The 21316-nt window shown below is 40.6% G+C and overlaps 1 protein-coding gene across 2 annotated transcripts in view; it reads right to left on the bottom strand.

Moving 5' to 3' along the window:
* Positions 1 to 114: 114 nt before the first annotated feature.
* LOC108902288 (homeodomain-interacting protein kinase 3) overlaps positions 115 to 21316 on the bottom strand; it is a 30684-nt gene continuing 9482 nt past the window's right edge. Inside the window, exons 5-18 of one of the 2 annotated variants that reach the window (XM_018704087.2) lie at positions 17004 to 17127; positions 14045 to 14164; positions 13551 to 13637; positions 13036 to 13220; positions 12674 to 12839; positions 10368 to 10491; positions 10143 to 10237; positions 9617 to 9771; positions 9138 to 9290; positions 8687 to 9034; positions 8373 to 8534; positions 8003 to 8274; positions 4975 to 5132; positions 115 to 4428 (exon numbers count right to left, since the gene is read on the bottom strand). In XM_018704087.2, the coding sequence (XP_018559603.1) occupies positions 3859 to 4428; positions 4975 to 5132; positions 8003 to 8274; positions 8373 to 8534; positions 8687 to 9034; positions 9138 to 9290; positions 9617 to 9771; positions 10143 to 10237; positions 10368 to 10491; positions 12674 to 12839; positions 13036 to 13220; positions 13551 to 13637; positions 14045 to 14164; positions 17004 to 17127 (2719 nt within the window). In that variant the 3' untranslated portion in view covers positions 115 to 3858. Of the gene's footprint in view, positions 4429 to 4974; positions 5133 to 8002; positions 8275 to 8372; positions 8535 to 8686; positions 9050 to 9137; positions 9291 to 9616; positions 9772 to 10142; positions 10238 to 10367; positions 10492 to 12673; positions 12840 to 13035; positions 13221 to 13550; positions 13638 to 14044; positions 14165 to 17003; positions 17128 to 21316 lie in introns of both variants that reach the window. The other variant, XM_018704086.2, reaches the window with a different exon arrangement.

Here is a 21316-nt window from a genome sequence, read left to right as displayed (position 1 = left end):
AAACTGCTTATTTGTCTGTTAATGCTCTGTTCGCTGATGCTACATGCCAGTAAATGCTTGGAGGTTCACCATTAAACTGTGATACTCAACATGTATTAACAAAGACGCAGTGAATGAAGCAAAAGACTTTTTTTAATTCAAAGTGAATCTTGACATAGTACACCATCAATTCATAATTTGACACTCACCAATAAGAGTCACCAAGAAGGACCCGCTTTTTGTGACAAAGTACATAAGGCTTGGTCACATTGAAACTCACTGAGAACTAGAGGGGGAAAAGAAAAGGACCGCAAACTGGTAAGACACATTACATCCAAACAATAATCATTTTCCCAGTCCTCATATTGTTTTATATTGCACAGTGCAGTTGCTACATGTCAAACTAGTGTAGCATTTAAGAAAAAAAAAATCATAAAACCACACAAATCTACACAGAACAGTAACAGTTTCAATTTAGCAATCATGTCTAGATATTTGTGTCTAAATACAATAAATGTCAACACAATAATTAGATAGTTGTGGTAAAAAAAAAGAAAAGAAAAAAAAAGAAAAATCGACCTAAAACGTATCTAGGAGTCAAATTTTACATAATTTATTTTTCAGCCCAGTACCTAAATGAGATGGCCCATTTTTGGTGGGATGGTAGTTTTAACATGTGGGCCAAATAACAGCAGGCCTGAAACTAAAATGACAGCTGATTACTGCCTCAGAAACATTGACAACAATAAAGAGGACCAAGTTCTAGTTTGCTACTTATTAAGAGGGACTATTTTTTAATGCCTAATAAAGGCACTCCATTACAGAAAGCTCCTTTTCCCTCTCATGTTCTATCAGTATTTGACGAGTTGTCAGGCCTGCTCTGTCACTTCAGGCTACTGGGCTCTATGTGCTTGTTGAGCTTTGGATCTGGGACTATGTGACCCTCTAGTGACTTTGATGATGCAACTGTCAGTGTAAAGCTGCGGGGAGGCAGGATTATCTATTCTAAGCAATCAACCCAAAGTGGTGGGGGATTACGGTGTGGTGTATCGCTGAGGTGGTACATATGTTCATCTCATCACAGGTGCTGAGCTGACAGAAAGAATAGAGATGTGGGGAATAACAGTGAGAAGCTGCACACCACAGGATTAAAAAAGAAATCATTTTCCTTGAAGTACAGATTACTGTGCCATGACACACATCAGTTATCAGTTTAAACTGCACTCCAAGCTGAACAGTGTGCATCCTCTCATTTAGTTAAGGATCATCACCAGAGTGGCATATTAGACAAATACACAAAATACCATAACTTTGAGTATGATTGATGGATAAAGCATTTTGAAAGAACCCCCGACTGAAAGGCATGGTGATATCTACCGATGGTAATAGCTGCAAACAAGAACATCAACATCCCAATCACAAAGTGATAGAAAACGTTGTCTAACCATCAGAAATGCAACATACAACTCATTTGCAAACCAAAAACAGATGTCTCGAGTTCCACAAATACATTCATGGTATGAGAATAAAGCTCTGCATTTGTGTATATTCAGGCCCTATGTTTTTGAGTACTGCACGGTGTTCTTGGTGAGCACTATGATACATTCCCTGACTTGTACTTTCTTAGGATTCTGTTTAAAAAAAAAAAAAAATTATATTTATATTTTCAGACCTTATCTCAGTCAAACTTTGGGGTTTCATGATGTGAAAACAGGAGCTGATCCCCTCAGAAGTAATTAGTCAACTTCCAACTGCACTGATATCAATGCAATACGTCATCTGTCAGCCACTTGTTTGAAGAAAGGCACTAGTTGTACAGTACAAAGAGTTGCAAATACAGTCCAGTAACGGAAATAAAAGCCATGTCATCAGAGGAAAACCAAACAATAATACATCAATGACACACCGGTTACAGACTCCAAGAGTGAACCCAGCCTACATTTGAAATACTGATGCTAAATACACACACACACACACACACACACACACACACACACACACACCAAAACAACAATGGAGGGAAAAAAAACCAACTCACAACTTCCATTACAGCAGTTTACAATCACTTCAAAACAACAAAGCCAATATACAGAGGCACTAGCATATAGGAAAAGCATTCAATATACTCTATGATCAAAATAAAACCCACTTCTATTGTATCTAGTTGTCTGAACTACAATACAAAAGAGAGAATGCAGACTAGAATGAAATTAATCCTCTAAATTCACAGCTACGAAGTGGCAGATAATCAGTACATAGCAGCTTATTATCTATACATTCCAAATACAATTTGCCAAACATAGCTCAGAAAAATAAAACCTCAACCTCATATTTAAAATAGAGATCTCACAATATATTCCAATGTTGATAACTGCAACAGTATTCTGGAGGTGAAAGGATTAATAGTATTGACCGTGCTTCAGAAATGATTAATGAACAGTCTTTGGTGCTGATTGGAGTAAAATACCAGTTGATATGACAACAAGTAAAGACGCAGCTCTACAACACGCTGGAAATCAAAAACCAAAAACAACAAAATCAAGGCTATGCATCCACCCTGAAGGAATGTATCAAAACTGACAATAGGCTTCAATACATGGACAAAAAGTTCATCTCACACAAATATTTGAAACAATTACCAATACACCTCTAACACTCAATAGCCCAGCAACAATACTGTAAGCTGATAGGTTATTTCAAACACTGACAAGCATTTAAAATTGAAAACACAAAACAATCATATTTTTTCTTAATCCATACCACTCCCAAAAACTTAAACATAAAATGCATTACTGCAAGTCTAACCTAAATGCAAAATAATAAAAACACAGCAACCCAGAGGCTATCTAGATTGTATTGCAGTTACAGTAAACAGTGACAATACTGTTATGACTTAAGTACTATAGTGAATAGAAATCGAAATTATCAAAATATCAGATCACTATGTACATAAAAAGCTCATTCAGTCAAAGCCCTAAATGTGCAGCCTCTAGCTAAAGTAAATCCATACTCCGAGTTAGAAAGCAAACTGAATTCCAATATTATATGCCAATATTAAAACATAACCACAAGCATTATCCTCATATTTATCCAATATGCCCATTGTAATCAGAGTCTGAAGGTTAAGTGCTGCAACCCCTTTTAAATTTACAATCTGTAAGCTCCTGAAGTAATATCATAGACTCTGGTTTTAAGGCACTAGGAGATGGCAGCAGCAAAATCTGCCTGAAACAAAGACAGGAGCATTCAATCCTGGTTAATACAGACTGGGATGGCTTAACAAACTGATCTGACCGGCTAGCACATGCTACAAGGCAACAAAGATAAAGGGAAGGGGAGGCTGAGCAATCTGACAGCAAAGACAACAAATGATTTCCAGCCTCTAATTATATCATATTCTCTGAACACTACTCAACAACAAATGACAGGAGGTAATGTGCAAAGGACACATTCGTAATTAAAATCTCCTTCTCATCACCATTTGTGAATTCATTCACTCTTTTAATGCTCTCTTATAAAGCTCTGCAGTTTTAATCAATCACTGTTTCTGCTATTGGCTGACATGATTTCACAGGAAGTCTTTCAGATCTGAAGTTGCTCTGACCATCAAATATGATCAATGACTTTTGACATGAACCTCCACATTACAGAGGCTGTGAATTTCTTTATTCTCAAAACACCATAAAACATTATCTTCAGCATTGTTAGTTTTCTGTTTCGTTTTCAATCTTCTCTTGTTGACCATATTTTTGTTTTCTCATCTTCATCATCACAAGTATCCCTTTTGTGCTCTGCTGCTGGCTCTACCTGCCCAGGTTGCAGTCCATTGTCCATTGCCCCTCCTCATCAGAAGGTACTGCTGTGGCACCATCCTGCTCCTCAGATATATGAGAACTGGGGATGGTGACTGAGCTTGGTTGGGCTCAGAGGGAAGCCTGTGTAGGCAGCCGGGGAGGCCATGTAGGGGTGAGGAGGAGGTGGTGGAGGAGGAAAGGGAGGCTTGAACTGATGGGGGTGGTGGGCATAGCCAGGCTGGTGGTGCGGGTGGATGGTTGGGGAGGGAAGAAGCCTGTGTGGGTGGGGAGCGGGATGTCCAGGGTGGTGGGTGCTGATGCCCAGGGTCACCTGGTGAACTATAGTGCCTCCTTGAGGGTGGGAGAGACCATAGCTGTGCTGCAGGAGAGGGGGAGGAGGAGGGCGAGAGGGCAGGATGGGGTGGGGGTGGTGGGCGGTGGTGAGGGGGCCGTTGGGAGGGTAGGACAGCAGGGTGTGTGTGGGCAGGCCCTGGGTGTGTGTATGTGGGGCAGCTGAGGTGTGCGTGGGGCTGCTGTGTGGCAGGTGTGTGAAGGTGTGTGTGTGGACAGTAGGGGGAATGTAAGCATGCGGTCGCAGTGGCCCATAGTTGCCGTTCCACTCTTTGTTGCTGTGGTTTGGACCGTACGGTTGCACCTGAGAGAGAAAAAGAAAAGAATATACTTCTTTGCTATCATGTTAAGAGTTTGAGGACTGACTCTCATGTCTGTCCATTCAGTATGAAGCTGGAGTAGCTGCATAGCTTAGCTTCAAGAGCAACTTGCAGGTTAAATTTTTAAAGAAATTTATACTTAACATTGTCTGAAAATGACCATTTGAAAAGTTAATTCAGGAGTTAAAACGTTTAACAAGACATAACGGTGAAAATTCAGAGCAAAGGGTGTTTTCAGCAAAGCTCCTAAAAATGCTTTTTTTCTCTAAACATTACCGCATATTAAAATACCTATTCCTAGTTAACACAACCCTCATTATTTTTAAAGGAAAATAATTTTTAAAAAGACTTTATCCAGTGAGACCAGTTTCATTTTCCTGTCGTACAACTTTAGGGCTGCCGCTTTGACAAAAAATATCCTGGATCTCGGTTGCGAAGCAGAAGTCAAACCATTAATATTCCTCAAAAGATTTTTAAGGGTTCAGGTTACCCCATATATCAAACAGAGACAGGGAAAAAACCAAACTGACCTGTCCAAAGGCCAGCGGGTGCTGGTGCTGCCCTGTTGCCTTCTGCTGCCGGGAGAGGAGGGGGGCGGATGGGAGCAGAGGGACAGATGAGGGGGTGCTTTGTTGTCCTATGAGACTGCAGCGCCCTTTGGACCGGGACCAGGACTCTGAGACTGGGACTGAGAGTGGACAGAAGTGAGTCAGGGAAGGACACAACTACTGTAACAATAGATGACAGGTTTAGTCCACATGACCTGCAAGACTAAAGACAGTAATGCAGTGATGCAACTACCAGGACCTCAAACAACAAACAAGCATGCATACTACAGAGAAAATGGATACAGGCCTCATAGTGACCCCAGAAAGTATTCAGACCCCTTCACTTTTTTTAAAACTCTTTGTCCATTTTTGCCTCCTGATCTACACACAATAACAAATAATGACAAAGTGCTTTTTATTTATTTATTTTTTATTTTTTGCAAACTTACTAAAATCAAAAAGGGAGATCTCCTATTCTTCCAGTGTATTGCACCACAGAGTGCCACAGGAAGTCATTCCTGCCTGAGGCCATCAACCTGTTCAACTCTTCCCTCTGAGAATCTATTCCATCAAGTGACTGATCTCTAGTTTCTCCACCCATGTGCAAAAATCCACTAACTATCCTGTACATAATCAATCTGTGACTCACTGTAAATGGCACGTAAATATTTACTATGTACATACTGTTTATTACCAATGGGGTACATTTATTATATCTTTATACTTTTAAGATGAGGGGTTATTATTATTATTATTATTATTATGATACAAGTCTGGCAGTCTGCTGGGCCTAAACTGATCCCCGCTGGGCCTGGGTTAACCCAGTGCTGGGCCTAAGCATGGGGCTCTCAGTCACGAGCCGTGGGCCATCAAAAATCAATGAAGTTTTTACCTTCAGTACTTGCCTTTGTGCACTAGGGATGCAAGCTGGTAACTTGCACCTACTGGAAAGACAGCCATGTCGGCACCACTTCATCAACCAGCTCTTTATGATAGAGTGGCTACACAGAAGCCAATTTGAGTAAAAGGCATATAACAGGCTGCTTGGAGTTTGCCAAATTGTATTTGAAGGACTAAGAGTACGAGGAGAAAAAGTTTCTGGTTTGATGAGACAAAAATTTAATGGCTTAAACTAAATCAAACATCTGTGGAGAAGCCTAAAGATGACAGTTCACAGGTGCTTCCCATCTAATCTGAGAGGATCTGCCAGGAAGAATGGGATAAACTGCTCATCGATAATATCATGTTACTGAGGAATAAAGGCTGCAGACATTAAATGAACTGAACCTCAACTCAACCAAGATATGAAGTTGACCAAAGGATAACTGGAAAAGCTGAGGTTTAGTAGTCTAGTTAAAACATTTCTAAGCTTCTGATATGGATCATACAACACTGAAATTTCACTAATGAAGAGTCAAGAAAGCCTTGCTACAGGTTTATCAATATTTAAGCATTACAGGGATGATATGAGAGCTTATAATAGGATAGTTGCATTATAATTTACAAATTAAAGATTAACGCAACAACAGATAAAACCAGACAAATAGAGTGTTACGTGTTAAGATGTTGCCATATTTCAACTATTCAAGAGAGACTGGATCAACTAGACACTGGCCAAAGAGAAGTACCACTTGCTGCTGCCAAACCATACCACACCCTCTGGATTACAGTTGGTGTGGACAAGGTGTCCTTTGCAGGACTGTGACCACAGTGAACACGAGAAGAAAAGAAAAGCAAAGCATCTGCTTCAGATGAATGTCAGAGTTAGTGGTGTAGAGGAATGTCAATTTAGCATTTTATGGCCACAGTGTAACTGTAATTTCTGCTGCTAGTACAGGATTCAACATGTCTTTCACATTTAACAGTTGGGAATCTCCCATAAAACACAGCACTATAAAACTAGACAATAATATCCATTAAGTTGGGGAAAGAGAAAGAGAGACTGTTGGCACTCAGAACAGGCACCTGAGGAGCAAAGTTGATCCTTGAACTCTGATCTGCATCAGTTTCAAAATTTACTCAGCCATTAACAAAAATGTATACCTGATAAGTGAGACTGACCTCAGATCAGTGCCCTAAGGCAACTTTTGTTGTATGGCAAGAACCAACAGAGAAAACATAGGCTCTGACCCAGTACCAAATGAAATGCATCCACCTTTCCCCTACTGCCAGGAACCAACAGACAAAAATATGTTTACTGTACTCTGGTTGAAGTAAACTCTCCCTGTTCTTCCCACTGTAAAAAAAAAGTCCTTATCATTGATGCAGGTATAATTGGGTATTGTCAAATGAGGAGAGAGTTTGGATACTTGGCAGCAATGAAGATATTCTTTTGAAGGGCTGTGGTTAAGGGAGTAACAAAAAAGCATGAATTCACTGAATGCTCAAAGTCCACCATCAGCAAAAGTAACTGCTCAGATGAAGAGCTTCCACCATTTTTTTTCTCTTTGACACAGCATCCAAATTTACTAAACTTGATTTGCCCTGGTCTATCTGGTTCACCGACATTTAGAAACATTGACAAATATCATGTGAACATGCCTACATTATATTTACAAGATGCTGTGCTTGGATAATAGGTGAGGAATAACCACACCAGCTCTGTGAGGTGAAGATTTTTCTATTATTCTTTCATCCTTAGAAACTCTCCTTGAAGAAACTTACTGCTGCTTTGATGTAGGGGAAATCATAAAAGAACAATCACAGGAAATGTTAGCATTGCCTGCTCTGGATGCATGTCTGGGGTAGGAGGGTGCAGTGGCCAGTTCTCTGCTGGTGTCTCTTGATCACCTGTTAAAGCCTCTACCCACTAGGGGGCGGTAAGCCCCAACTGCCTCCATAAGACCTGAAAAGCAGACACCACCAAAGCACAGGTGAAAGAGCACATAATAGGTAGCAAGAGGAGGCACATTTATGGCAATGACATTCTCTGGATGCTCACTAACACTATTCTCATGAAAGTTTTAAATGGAAAGAACTCCTGAAATGTTGGTACGCTGTATCCACTGACCTGCTCTTTGAACACGCTCCTCTTTTCCCTGACTGTTGTTGTTCTGCACTCTCATTGGTGGAACCACCATTGTCCTGACACCACGGGGACTCCTGCCGTGCACTGCAGGGGAAGGCAGTGGTGCTACCATGGAAGCCAAAGGTGGGCAGTTGTGATTACTGTTGTCAAGGTAACGGTAGCGGCTGTTTCCACGTGGGGATGTTGATGTGTCAGACGTGGGGGAACCTTCCACTGTGTCACAACCACTCTCATGGCCGTCATCCTCAGACATGCTGAATAACACAAGGAAAAAAACATTAAGCTGACAGGAACCTGAGTGTATTTCTTTTCTTTGTCATTTGGACATAAGGTCATACATCCACATGACTACCTGTTGGGTCTCTTGCATGGTGAGACAGAAGGGCTGGACTGAAGTGAGTTGGAGGCAAAAGAGCTGGTGCTGAGACTGCTGTCAGGGCTGCTGAGGGAACACACTCTCTCCATGGACACACTGGTGTTTCTGCACGCCTCGCACACACACTCCTCTTTACACCTACAGACAGACGAGTACAGGTTAGCATTACTAAGACAGATTTTTCTTAAAACAGACACTGCCGGTTACAAAGGCTCACTCAGAAACTGAAAACTAATAGGTATTCTGGCTGATTATGATCATCAACATGCATTGTTTTTGATGTTACTCACTGGCTCAGATGGCACCTCTGAGGGTCTTCATCCTCATCCTCTCCATTGGTCAGTTCACTGTGAATGCTAATCACACTGGGAGCAGGGCTTGGTGTGTCACCCATCAGGACTGCCACATCTCGCTGTTGTTGACTGGACAGGTCCAGCTGTCTGTTACCATTTGGGACCACCTCTTTGAAGCAGCTCACTTCCTCTTCAGCATCATCTTCCTCCTCATCTGTATTTTGAACTTCAAGTTGCCTGGTTTCCACCAGAGGCACATCCCTCTGAGGCTGCTCCCTTCCTGGCACTGCCTGTCCCACAACATCAGTCATCTTGGAGGTCCGACATGCTGATATGTGGATGTTACTGTGGGACAGGTTCCTTTTAACACACCAGTTGGTTTATTAGCTATAAATGAAACGGCAGAGCAGTTTAACTATGAAGGCATGACTAAGATGCAGAATCTCACCTGTTGTGTCTCCTTTTATTGGCTGGTTGGGGCCACACAACATGAGCTATGCCAATGTTGATTGGCTGATGGGCAGAGAGGGCTGGCATTTGATTAGTCAGTAGAGGCTGCTGAATCACTGAGCTGTAGTGGCTGCTGTGGGGACGCACTTTCCTGTTAGAAGATGTAAAAAGACGTTCAACAGAAACATAATGCTGCTTCATACTTTGTCATACACATGGGCAAATGGGAAAACCCTGTTAGAAACCTGGTTAAATATAAAAGTGGATAAGAAACAGTGTTTTTCTAGCAGGAGTCCAGCTGCGTTGGTCATTTTTTTGTTTACATTTAAGAAAACGTGCTACAATACAACAGCGACCCAGTTATTTTAGTACATATATACACTCCGAATGTAACAATAACATTTTGACAAGGGGAAGTCTTAAAATAGGGAATTTCCCAGACTTGAAGTATGCATGACTCAGACTTTGGTGACTCACCCCCAGTCACTGATCCTTTGTGGGCCAGCTGTGGTGTCATTGGTCAGGGAGGATGGGGGTGGTGGAGGGGGGTGAGAGGGAGGAGGACCCACTGGAGTCATCTGCTGCCAGGCTGCTGGGACGAGGAGTTGCTGCCCCCGGCTAGACCAGGCCTGCTACAGGGACACAAAGGGAAAATCGGGGATGATGTGTGATCATTTACTGATCGCTATCAGCTCTCCCAGGCCAAGGCCTGACACTGGGGTCAGAAGTTGTGTTAGGGATTCAAAATCTTGCTAAGGGACACATCAATAGAACAGCCACAGTGTCTTTGACTAAGACTGTACAGTGTAGGTAGACCTTCGTAAACTATACAGTCCCTATTGCTCTAAATGTTGACTGGTGGACGTATGCGCTCTACTGAATGCCATTCTAGTCGTTACTGTTAGCACTTATATGGCAACAGTTCATTTGTTGCCCTGAAAAAGATCAGAGGTATGTTGTCAGCCTGTCATGTCGAGAAGCCATGTCTGAATCTGTGTCTTACCTGAGCAATTACACCAGGCCTCACAGGTAGAGGCTGTATGGGAGGGGCCTGAGTTACCATGGGAACAGAATACCCTGTTGGTTGATTAAGGTTACCTTGAAAAAAAAAAAAAAAGAAAAACCGCATAAAACAACTCCTATGTCATTTATACAGGTGAAAAGGCTATCTTCCAAATCTTTCCAATAGAATATTTCAACTATGAAATCTTTGGTGCAGTCTAAATACCTTGCATGGTGGGAGGACAAAGAAGAAGGGCAGGTGGGAACGAGTCACTGCACCCAAACTGACCATTCCCAGTTGACAGAGCTATGCCTGGGTGCATCACTGAGGAAGCTGACTGAGTTATGGCCTGCATTAGAAAAGAGCAGCAGGCAGTGACAAGAGAATATAGAGGAGATTCAATAATAATAGGAATAATAATAATAGGAAATGCAATAAAAAGTAGTCAGAACATGGATTCAGAGGGTTAAGATAAAAACAAAGCACAGACATGGCAAGAAGATTAGGAGTAACTAATGTAACCCAAACACCAAGACCATTATTTTGAGATGGTATGTTTTAGCACAGTCTCTCCAGAAGAGGGCAACATTAGGTCAACAGTACACAAACCGTTCACAGGAACATTATGTAACCAGGGATTAGACATACTTATAGGTATTTATTTATGTTCTCTGCCCTATTACCAAAATGGGTGTCACCAAGAGAGTCTGTTTAGAGAAAATGCCCCATCAGAATAAACACACCTGAACTGAAATGTCAATCAGTTGCAGCAGGGTAGTTTAAACCTTTTCATAAACCAATCAAAAGAAAAATTGTACCATGTAAATAATATAACCTCACTTTCTGGCTGGGTTCTTTTTTTGTCTTGACATACAGTGCTGTAATAAAGTATTTGTCCCCTTACAAATTTTAATATCAGACAAAGATAACCTGAGTAAATAAAAACACAGTTTTTAAATGATGATTTCATTTATTAAGGGGAGAAAGCTATCCAAACCAACCTGGTCCTATGTACAAAAGTTATTGCCCCCTAAACCTAATAACTGGTTGTGCCACCTTTGGTGGCAACAACTGCAACTGGCAATGAGTCTCTCACATTGCTGTTGAAGAATTTTGGCCCACTCTTCTTTGCAGAATTGTTTTAATTGAGCCACAGAGGAGGGTTTTTGAGCATGAACGGCCTGTTTAAGGTCGTGCTACAGTATCTCAATCAGATTAAAGTCCAGACTTTGACTGGGCCACTCAAACAAGACCTTCATTTTGTTTTTGTTTTTTAGCCATTCAGACGGGGACTTGCTGGTGTGCTTCAGATCATTGTCCTGCTGCATAACCCAAGTGCGCTTGAGCTTTAGGTCACAAACTGATGGCCAGACATTCTCCTTCAGGATTTTCTGGTAGAGCAAATTCATGGTTCCATCAATTACGGCAAGTCGTCCAGGTCCTGAAGCAGCAAAGCAGCCCCAGACCATCACACTACCACCACATTTGACTGTCAGTATGATGTTCTTTTTCTGTGTGTGCTGTATTAGTTTTAAACCAGGTATAACAGGACGTAAACCTTCCAAAAGGCAAGTGGGACCTGTAGTGCTTTTTTGGTGGGCCGGCCACTCCTGGGAAGGATCACCACTGTTCCATGTTTTCTTCATTTGTGGATAATGGCTCTCACTGTGGTTCACTGGAGTCCCAAAGCCTTAGAGATGGCTTTGTAACCCTTTCCAGACTGACAGATGTCAATGACTTTGTTTCTCATCTGTTCTTGAATTCCTTTAGATAGGGGCATGATGTGTTGCTTTTTGAGATGGTTTAGCCTACTTCATGTTGTCAGACAGGTTCTATTTAAGTGATTTCTTGATTCTACAGGTCTGGCAATAATCAGGCATGGGTGCAGCTAGTGAAACTGAACTCAGCTTTCCAAAAAATGTGGTTAATCACAGTTAATTCATGATTTAACAAGGGGAGCAATTACTTTTTCACATAGGTCGGTTTGGATAGCTTTTTTCCCTTAATGAAAGAAATCATCATTTAAAAACAGCTTTGTCTGATATTAAAATTAGTTTGATGATCTGAAACATTTAAGTGTGACAAATGTGCAAAAAAAAAGTATCTCTAAGGGGGCAAATACTTTTTCACAGCACTGTAAATATTCATCACTTTTACACATTACGCCAGCTGTTCCCATTAAATGGATCAGCACATGTAAACACCAGACTGTATTGAATCACATCCCATGTAAACAGTTGACCCATAATGTTCAGTCAGAATGAAAAAAACGTGCACGTAACTGCAGGAAATGTGTGGTGGCATAATTTTCAACTGAAATAATGTAGCCATGGTCATGCTGAATGACATTTAATAACATTAAGGGTACAACAGCATTGCTGATATTTCAAAAACTTTGACTGTGGTGTCTTTGTACCACTGACATAAGAGATTACTGATGCACTGACTAACATGGAAGGTGAAGCATGCCCTGGAGCAGGAAGACAGGAAAAGTACTATTGGCAAACAAACACACAACTCCAGTATCTGACCTGAGTGTGGACTGGTATGTTGCTGTAGCCCAGAGAGAGGCCAGAGGAGGCAGTGGGGGCTACAGGAGGTCTTGGGAAATGAATGGTGTTCTGGTTGAGAGCATCAAAAACTGCATTGGTGGGTCGGCTGTGGCACATGTCCATGATGCGGAAAGATGACTGCACACTGGAGAAGACCAGAGGAGTTGTAGTTGAGTGAGGGGGAAAACTGTATGACTGCACTTCAACATACACTCAAGTATAATGTATTTCAGCCCTTCCTTTACCCATTGTTACTACAGAAAAGGAAAAAAGCAGAAGAAAATAAACAAGAATGTGCAAGCCAACACATTTTGTGTCAGTGTCAGCTATGACAGCCTTACTGGTTACTATGTGGGTAGTCCAGCAGGTGAGTCATAGTGAGGAAGGGGTGATTGAGGACACTGAAGGGAACAGTCCTGTCCTCAGCATCAATTAGCAGCATGCTCTTCAGCAGAGACACAAATTCCCTCCTGTCTGCCTTCTCTGCCTGCATGTCACTGTTATCAGGACTCAGCACCAAGTTTACCTGATGGATAGATGTAGCATAGCGCACAAAGAGAAAACAATGCATGAGACCCACACAGGGCAACAGTTCGTGTAGCAATTAATTAAGGAACACAGAAGTATTTGAACTGATTAGCTGAGTGTTTTGCAGCAAATCTACTAGGTTTCAACTGGTCTTTAAGATCTGATCTTGAAGTAAAAATGCTTGTAATCACATTAGTGCCTAAATTTGGCCTGATATTTGTGGATGTCTTACATTTCACTTTTGTTCAGCATAAGTTTGAATTTAAATTTTGAAAATGGGAAGTATATCTTAAGCCATAAACATGAACTTCACTCTAGTTGTACTCACATGTGCTATGTCATCCAGACAGCTGAAGATGTACTTTCTGGCCTCTTTGGATTTAAGTCCTGTCTCTTTCTCATGCTCTTCTGTCGTCTGAAGGAAAATAAGTATTAACGCAAGTATTAAGGTGATGACCATGTTCTTCCACAGACAACGCATAGATAGAATACACACATGCAATGGGAGCAAACTATGTGTGTTCTTGATCTTTCTTCAGGGTGTGCTGGCTTTGTCCAGTTTTGAAAAGCGTATGCAGCTGTTTTTCCTACTGCTACTTCATTTTTTTTTCTGATTGTTAGGCCGTGCAATGCATTGTCTGCTTTTTTCAGTTCAAATCTCATCTTCCCACTTTACCTGTGTGCGTCTGTGTTCCCACCACCAACATCAGTAGGAATTATGTGTGGTAAACAGGAGGTTGTGTACATTGTGTTTGCAGGCCTATAACATGTTTGCATATGGTATGCATGTTGTAAAAATATGTGTGATTTGTGAGAAGGTACTTTTAGTCTCCAGGAGGCGTAGGGGGAGTCAGACTCTTTGGAGAAGAAACGAGAGGTCTTGGTCCCCTTGTTGAGCAGCTGCGCGGCAGGCAAGCCCTGAGTCTGAGAGATGTATCGGATCTGAGCAGAGAGAGACAGGAAACAGAGGGAGGCAGAGAAAGGGAGAGGGCAAAGGAGAAAATGAAAAGGAAAAGTCAAGGGTGTTGTGGGATGAAGGAAAAGAAGACATGGGAAAGTGTGGGAGAAGATAAATGACAGAATGAGGAGAAGAGGTGGAATGGGAAAAGACGGACAATAGCTTACTTCACAACCACTTAGCTGAAAACAAGATTATTGACTTGAATGTAATTTATTTTACCCGATTACTGTAAATACAGGCCTTTGATGCAAAACATTAACTACAACATGTAAACTTGTGATATATGCTGAGACCCAGACCCCAGACTTAGGCCAAGAGCTATAAGTTCCTTGTTGTCTAAGACGCATGTTAAAATCCTGCACTTCAACCTTTACTGCTCTGCTGACATTATTTGAGTGCTTCATAGGCCCAAGGTGGATGCAGTACATAAGCCAAACACACTGAAAGGAGAGTCAATTTTAGTCCAACTAGCAAACGGTGTCATGCACTGAAGATTGAGAATATCATGAAAGAGCTTTTAATTGCTATAATGTTTAGGACAATGTAGTGAGGCAAGAGACACAGCACTTGAGAGCAAATGTTTGCTTAACCTACACAAATGTCCTCAAAGCCTTATGTCCTAAATTTCCTTATTTGAAGTGAAGAGACAGACTAAAATGTCTCAAACCATAAAGTAAACCTTATCACTACAGCCTGTATCCTTCATCAAACCAGTGAAAAAACTCATCTTTGGAAAATTGAAGACAAATATATCCACATGGACAGCAAGACTAAAATCTAAATGAATGTATTAAATAGCATGACTTCCATAGCAAGCTTTCTTTACCACAAAACATACCAGACACAGTGTGATTTCACACACAGTGTCAAAGCGCCACAGAACCCTGAAAGGTTTTTTGTGATCAATAAATCTGTAACAATGGTGAGGGCCAAATTTACTCGCTTTCTCTCACACAAACAAAAACATAACCACCTCACTGGACACAGACAGTAAAATCTATTACACAAGAAAATCTATTGTTTAACTAAAAATATGACATGACCAAAACATGCAGATATATAACATGTTTCATATTTTCACTGGAGGCCCGAACATGACTGAGTAAAACTACACAGCCTCTCCATGGCTCAGTTGGACTGACTCACTGACCATAAAAATGCATTTCTATGGATGTGTTCATCTATTCCCTTTTGTATTTTGTTAGTTTTTCGGTTAAAGGATTAAGGCCCATCCAGGAGAGTTTGATTTGTAAGTTCTAAAACAACTAAAATATATTCCTGGTATAGGTGGTGAACCATGTGTAAATTCCCAGATATGTCTGGGCTTTTCCAAAAATTAAATCAACTTTCTGGCCTGCCCTGTCTTGATTACCCTTCTAAAATTCCATGACCAATGGAAATCCTACAGCGATGCCTTTTACAACGTGTATGTGTGTGTGCACATGAGCACACATGCACATGTCTATGGCCCAGAACAAACACACTGACTGGCCAGAGGGCACTGGACTGAGAACCTGCTGATGGTGCATTGAACACTCACCACAGTGTGTGTGCGTGCGTGTGTGTGTGTGTGCACATGTCTACCATCAGGCTTATGTTTATAAATACATTTTGCTGTGTAGAGTGGAACTGCAGTGAGCCTTGGCACAGCGCTGCATGCTTTTGGGGGATCAATGTGCACGCGCGACTCTGCGAATGTGTGTCCTGGCATGGCCCAGTGATACAACAGAGCTGTCACTTGCTAAGCGAAGCTCTATCAGCCACAATCTCTGACTGATGATTGTTCAAACTGCTAGCTGCTGCTGGACTCACAAGTGACACGCAGCCAAAAACACCCTTACAAAAACAGATGCATGCAAAGGCATTAAACAGGGTCTCACCAACAAGCCATCAGTTATTTAAAAAATGCTACTGAACGAGAATGTTTGGTACTGGTATGAACTACGTAAATACAGCCAATATCAAACTTTTATTTTGGAAAAGAAGACAAAATAAGTTAGACCTTTGGAGACTTTTGGAGATTTCCATAAAAGTCAAAAGTCTTCTATACTCATACACTGAAAACATGATGGGCTTGATTCTTGTCTTCAGAGTTGCCTACAGTCAAAGACAAGGTAATCCTGTGCTAGTCTGTGAATGTGATGTGGGCATTTTCCCATGCTCCCTCTCCCTCGCTGGGGGACTCCATTTAGAGTCTCAGTAGTGTAGTTCAGACCGCACAACCCTGTGGGAAGATAATCATACATTGCCAAGAACAATTTCCTGATTCACTCAGCCCACATTAGTATTAGGTCGATTTCATGCTGGATGTTGGACTTCAGTCATACAGTACGAAAGAAATTAGGGGGCAAATAAAGGTTTAACTATATAATGAACATACTGTTGAGTATTGTTATACTTTCTATATTATTATTATTATTATTATTATATCATATGTTTGCTGTAATCTTGGAAAAAAAGATTTTTTTCTGTTTATTTCTGCCTGTCCCTTAGCAAGGGAGAATTGAGTGAGAATGTGTGTGTGCACATTTTTATTACCCACTGGGAACTGTAAACCTGAATACAAACCAATCCTTGCGACAGACAAAAAACAGTATAGAGACACTGCCAGACACGTCAGGGAATTTGACTGTTTTGTGCACTTTATTATCCAACTCATTTTTGCTCTTTAATGTCTTGTCATTGTTCAATTAACAGAATTTTTATTTCCAAGTCTTCATTTGCCTTTTTTAAAAATATCACAATAATATCGTATTGTGGACTTGTTATCAAGGTATTACTGCACTGAGAGATTTTGATATTCCTAGTAAGGAATGTTACCTGGTCATACTCCAGCGCTCCGGGGTAGAGGGGCCAACCCAAGAACAGCTCAGCTATCACACAGCCCAGTGACCACATGTCTATGGCCTCACAAAATGGCAATCCCAAAATAATCTCTGGAGCCCTACAGGGAGAAAAGAGAGGCAGAAAAGGTTACGTCTTAAGTTGGTCACCACGTGTGATCAAAAACTAACCCTAACCCAACCAACAAGAAGTATATGGCATTTGGTAACATTTTCAATGCAGTCCAACACCACCATATACTCAAGCCTCTAAAATGCCAACAGTAAACACCTTCCTCAACAAAAACTGAATATGGTAAGAATTTATTGCAGGGATGTTGTGTTGAACTGCATTAACTTGATGTTGCTATTGTTAATGGTACTTAAGCATAAATTTAAGCACACAAGTGAAAAAAGATCTGTTTGATGAGTGTCTGATGCGGTGGTTTGTTAAAAGTGTATTTGTAATATTTATAATATGACTTATCATCAACAAATCATTGTCTTTTTCCATTTGAAGAGTTATAAGATTGTCTAGGTCAGAAACAGAGCTTTTTAAGTAAGACAAGGCAGATGAGACCTCATTCATATACATTGGAACTAGCGTTCTTTAGTTTTTGTTTTTTTAAACAGCTCATGGCTAACATACCACCTTTGCCTCGTTTTGAGCTGAAATAATGCCACACAGGGGCAGCTGTGGCTCCGGAGGTAGAGTGATCCCCAGCTCCTCCAGTCCACATGTCAAAGTATCCTTGGTCAAGGCACAGGACCCCAAAAATCACCCCTGATGTGTCACTGGTGTATGAATGTGTATTAGAGAGCACATACCATGTATAGAATAAGTGCTGTATGAATGTGTGCGGGTGAATGTGACATGTAGTGTGAAGTGCTTTGAGTGGTTGATCCGACTAGAAAAGCACTACATAAGTACAGTCCATTTACCAGGTACAGTCCATTTCCATCTCATTGCGTTAGGGTTGAGCTTATATTTTATATAACCCTATTTCACCTTTTCAATTATATCTGGTTTAGAAGAAACTGAGCTTGATTAAGTTTTACTTAAAACAGAGTAAAGCTTAAGAATACCACAGAGCATGGGACATGACTGTTTCTGTGAAAGAAATTATGGTCTCATTAACAACAGGTTATTTGGGGATCTCAAACTGAGCATCACACCTATATGACTCACATGCAGTGTTACTGCAACAAAAAACTAAATCTCTTTCAACAAAGGGACTTTGGCACTTGTGCAATTTTAAAAGGGACTAGTAATCTTGCAGCAGTAGTGTGAGGTAGTGTATGAAAACAACAGGTTATTAGGCCTGGACACAGAAGCTGAGCAACAGTGCTGCAAATAGTAACCACTGATGTGACCATAAGGGAAATGACTGTTGCCAAGCAACAACCGTACGTAATACCGTAATGTACCAGTATTACAGGTGATAAATGGATAAATGGGACCATTGCTCATTGTTCTATGTGTCTATGATTGAATGAATGCGTTTCTATATGTGCATTTATGCATGTGTGTAGACACACAATTGCAGATGTCAAGTCTATCACTTTTACAGCATAGTGGTTTCTGTTGTACTTGGCCTAGAGGAGGAAATTACACTTTGCCATTTCCTATTGCTCCTTCAAGAAGACAAGTTATGTAACACCAAAAAGAGCCTTGGAGGACACGGTCTCAAACATTTATAGAACAATCCTGCAGTGTCAGAGACACTGATTGCTGATTCCTAATTTTGTGTGAATTTTAGGTTCTAAATAGAAAAGCGGATGGTCTGTCCAAAGACAAAAACATTAGACCACACTACAACTTTGTTTGGACACAAGGAAAAAAGCTTTTTAAACACCTTAAGAAGTCTAATGCAAGAACAGTGGAAATGAATACAAAGAATTATCAATTCATTCACACATTCATTAACAGAGAAAAGAAAAAATAAACACCACAGGTAAACAAACAAACACATACACAATAGCACTGCACAAGAGTCGACTATTATCTCATATCACTTTTTGTACACAGCTTTCAGCTCCACTTAACTAATGCTGTGCAAACGAAAAAGATGAACTAAGGTCAAACTGGGCAACTGGTCAAGATTACAAAAACCTAAAACCAATGTACTAACCTGACTGAAGAAGAGGAAAACATCCATGGGGAATTACTGGTTTTAACTGTAGTATCACATTTGGTGTCACATCCATTGTTTTTGCTGTTGCTTAATGTTTAAGGAACAAAAAACAGAAAAAGAAAAATCTCACAGCAAGATCTGACCAGTTTTACTAAGGCCAGTTATTTTTTTAGGTCTTGCCCCTGCAATATTCTGTTGAAGACTTATCTAAAAACATTTACACTATGCTGCTTAAAGTCTAGAGAGTAATTAATATTAAGTGTGTCCTATTTATATGTCCTATTTATTAAGTGTTAACTGCAGGTGATGAACAGATGTACAAATTGTTTTGTAACCTTCTTTGTTACATTGGTACCTGGTTATTTATTTGCTGCTGTATTGTCCTGTCAGACACTTTTGATGGCAGTAGAGGTTGTAATCTCAGTGGGATTATTCTGGTTAAATAAAGGTTGACTAAATCATTTTTTAAAAAATATATAGTCTATAAACTACAAACACACTCTGAGCATAGCTGTGCAATACATATTTATGGCAAAAATAAACAAACATGTACACACATATAGTTGCGGGAAAGGGGATTAAAGGGGACTAAAAAATAAACCTAAAGAAGACTCTGTGTGTGTGTGTGGTGTGTGTGTGTGTGTGTGTGTGTGTGTGTGTGTGTGTGTGTGTGTGTGCTGTGCTCCCATCTATACTGCCAGAGTCATAAAAGCGGCAGCAATGGCCCCAGCTTTCCAGAGCTGTAAGAGCTCATCACATAACACACGTTTAACACACCCGCATTGACACACCCACAGGTGTTTGGCAGCCAGACCAGGTTCCAGAAGTAACTAGTCACACCAGAGAGCAGCAGTTATGACAAGATAAAATTACAGACTGTAAGGCAACACACTACTTCAACAGAAACAACTATGGATAAACACATCAGATCTTCAGCTGTATCCAAGTGTGTTTATGTTATTCTGAGTGATGTTTAACATGCTGCGATAGGCCTCAAATCTATAGTACAGAATATGTGAACTCTGCAACACCTGTAATCCATAATGATAACATATCTGGGGTTCAAACAGAGTTAATTGTGACAAACTGAAAAAAATCCATATACATTCTTTCTTTACTCTCTTACATAGAATATATTTGTTTACAAAATTAAATGCTTCTTAGAAAGAAAGAGGAGAGAGAGAAGGGACGCACATACAAACATGTACAAACACGGCAGGAAAGGTAGTGATTTTGTTTGAAGGGGTGGGAACACCAAGTCTGAGGACAAAACAACTGAAAAACACTAATTATTTAGATTGATAAGGAAAGAAAAAGGCAGAGGCAAAGAAACAACAAATCAAGCAAGATGTTTACATTTCTAAACTGCTTAATGTCAGTGATTGTCAGTGTTTTATTTGTAATGGATTAAATACGTGTCCTAGATTGACGTATGGTCTCCACCATCATGCTTCCTTACCAAATGTCAGAACAAACTAGGACAGACAACAAATCCATAACACTGCTACAAGTATTTTCCACTGTTTTACTTCCCAAACCAATAAAAAGTCCAAGTTGTGTTGAGATTCTAATTCTATTCTTGTTTTTTGAAACTGACAGTAAGCAAAAATGGACAAAAGGTTACTTGGTAGGGTTTACTCAGTATCTGACTTTCCTGTTCTTTCCAAAGAGAACTTGCAAAAATCACACACATCTGAACAAATGGGTAAGATGTGCTACAGCAATGCAACCAGGTGTTTGTGTAAAAGAACACCTCTGTGACAAAGAAATCACACCTAGATGAAGATAGCCTAATAGAACATGCCTAAATCTATATGCATTCTAAGATGATAGCAGTCTTTCCTTCCACCTGATCTGCTAAGCTGAATTATTCACATAGCCCAGTGCTCCATTTTCATTGTGAGAGGTGGTTTTACGTCACCAGCCCCCGCAGGACAGAGCAGTCACCTCACCAGGCCCTGCTGTGTCATGCTGTCATGGCAACAACACAGAGCATGACAGGTACTGAATAGCTTCTGCCAGAGCAGTCTAATCTACAAGAGTTATGTTTACCAAATCAATAGAGTTCAAGTTCATATTACCACCTCATAGTATTTTCAATTTAGGCACAAAAACTTTTCAGGTGACAAGCAAGAATTCAGCCAAAAAGATTGCACCAGTATGGTTGCAGGCAAAC

The sequence above is a fragment of the Lates calcarifer genome, linkage group LG10 (genome assembly GCF_001640805.2).
Source record: "Lates calcarifer isolate ASB-BC8 linkage group LG10, TLL_Latcal_v3, whole genome shotgun sequence".
NCBI lineage: Eukaryota > Metazoa > Chordata > Actinopteri > Centropomidae > Lates > Lates calcarifer.
The sequence above is the reverse complement of the archived record's forward strand: the minus strand, read 5'-3'. Positions and strand labels throughout refer to the sequence as shown.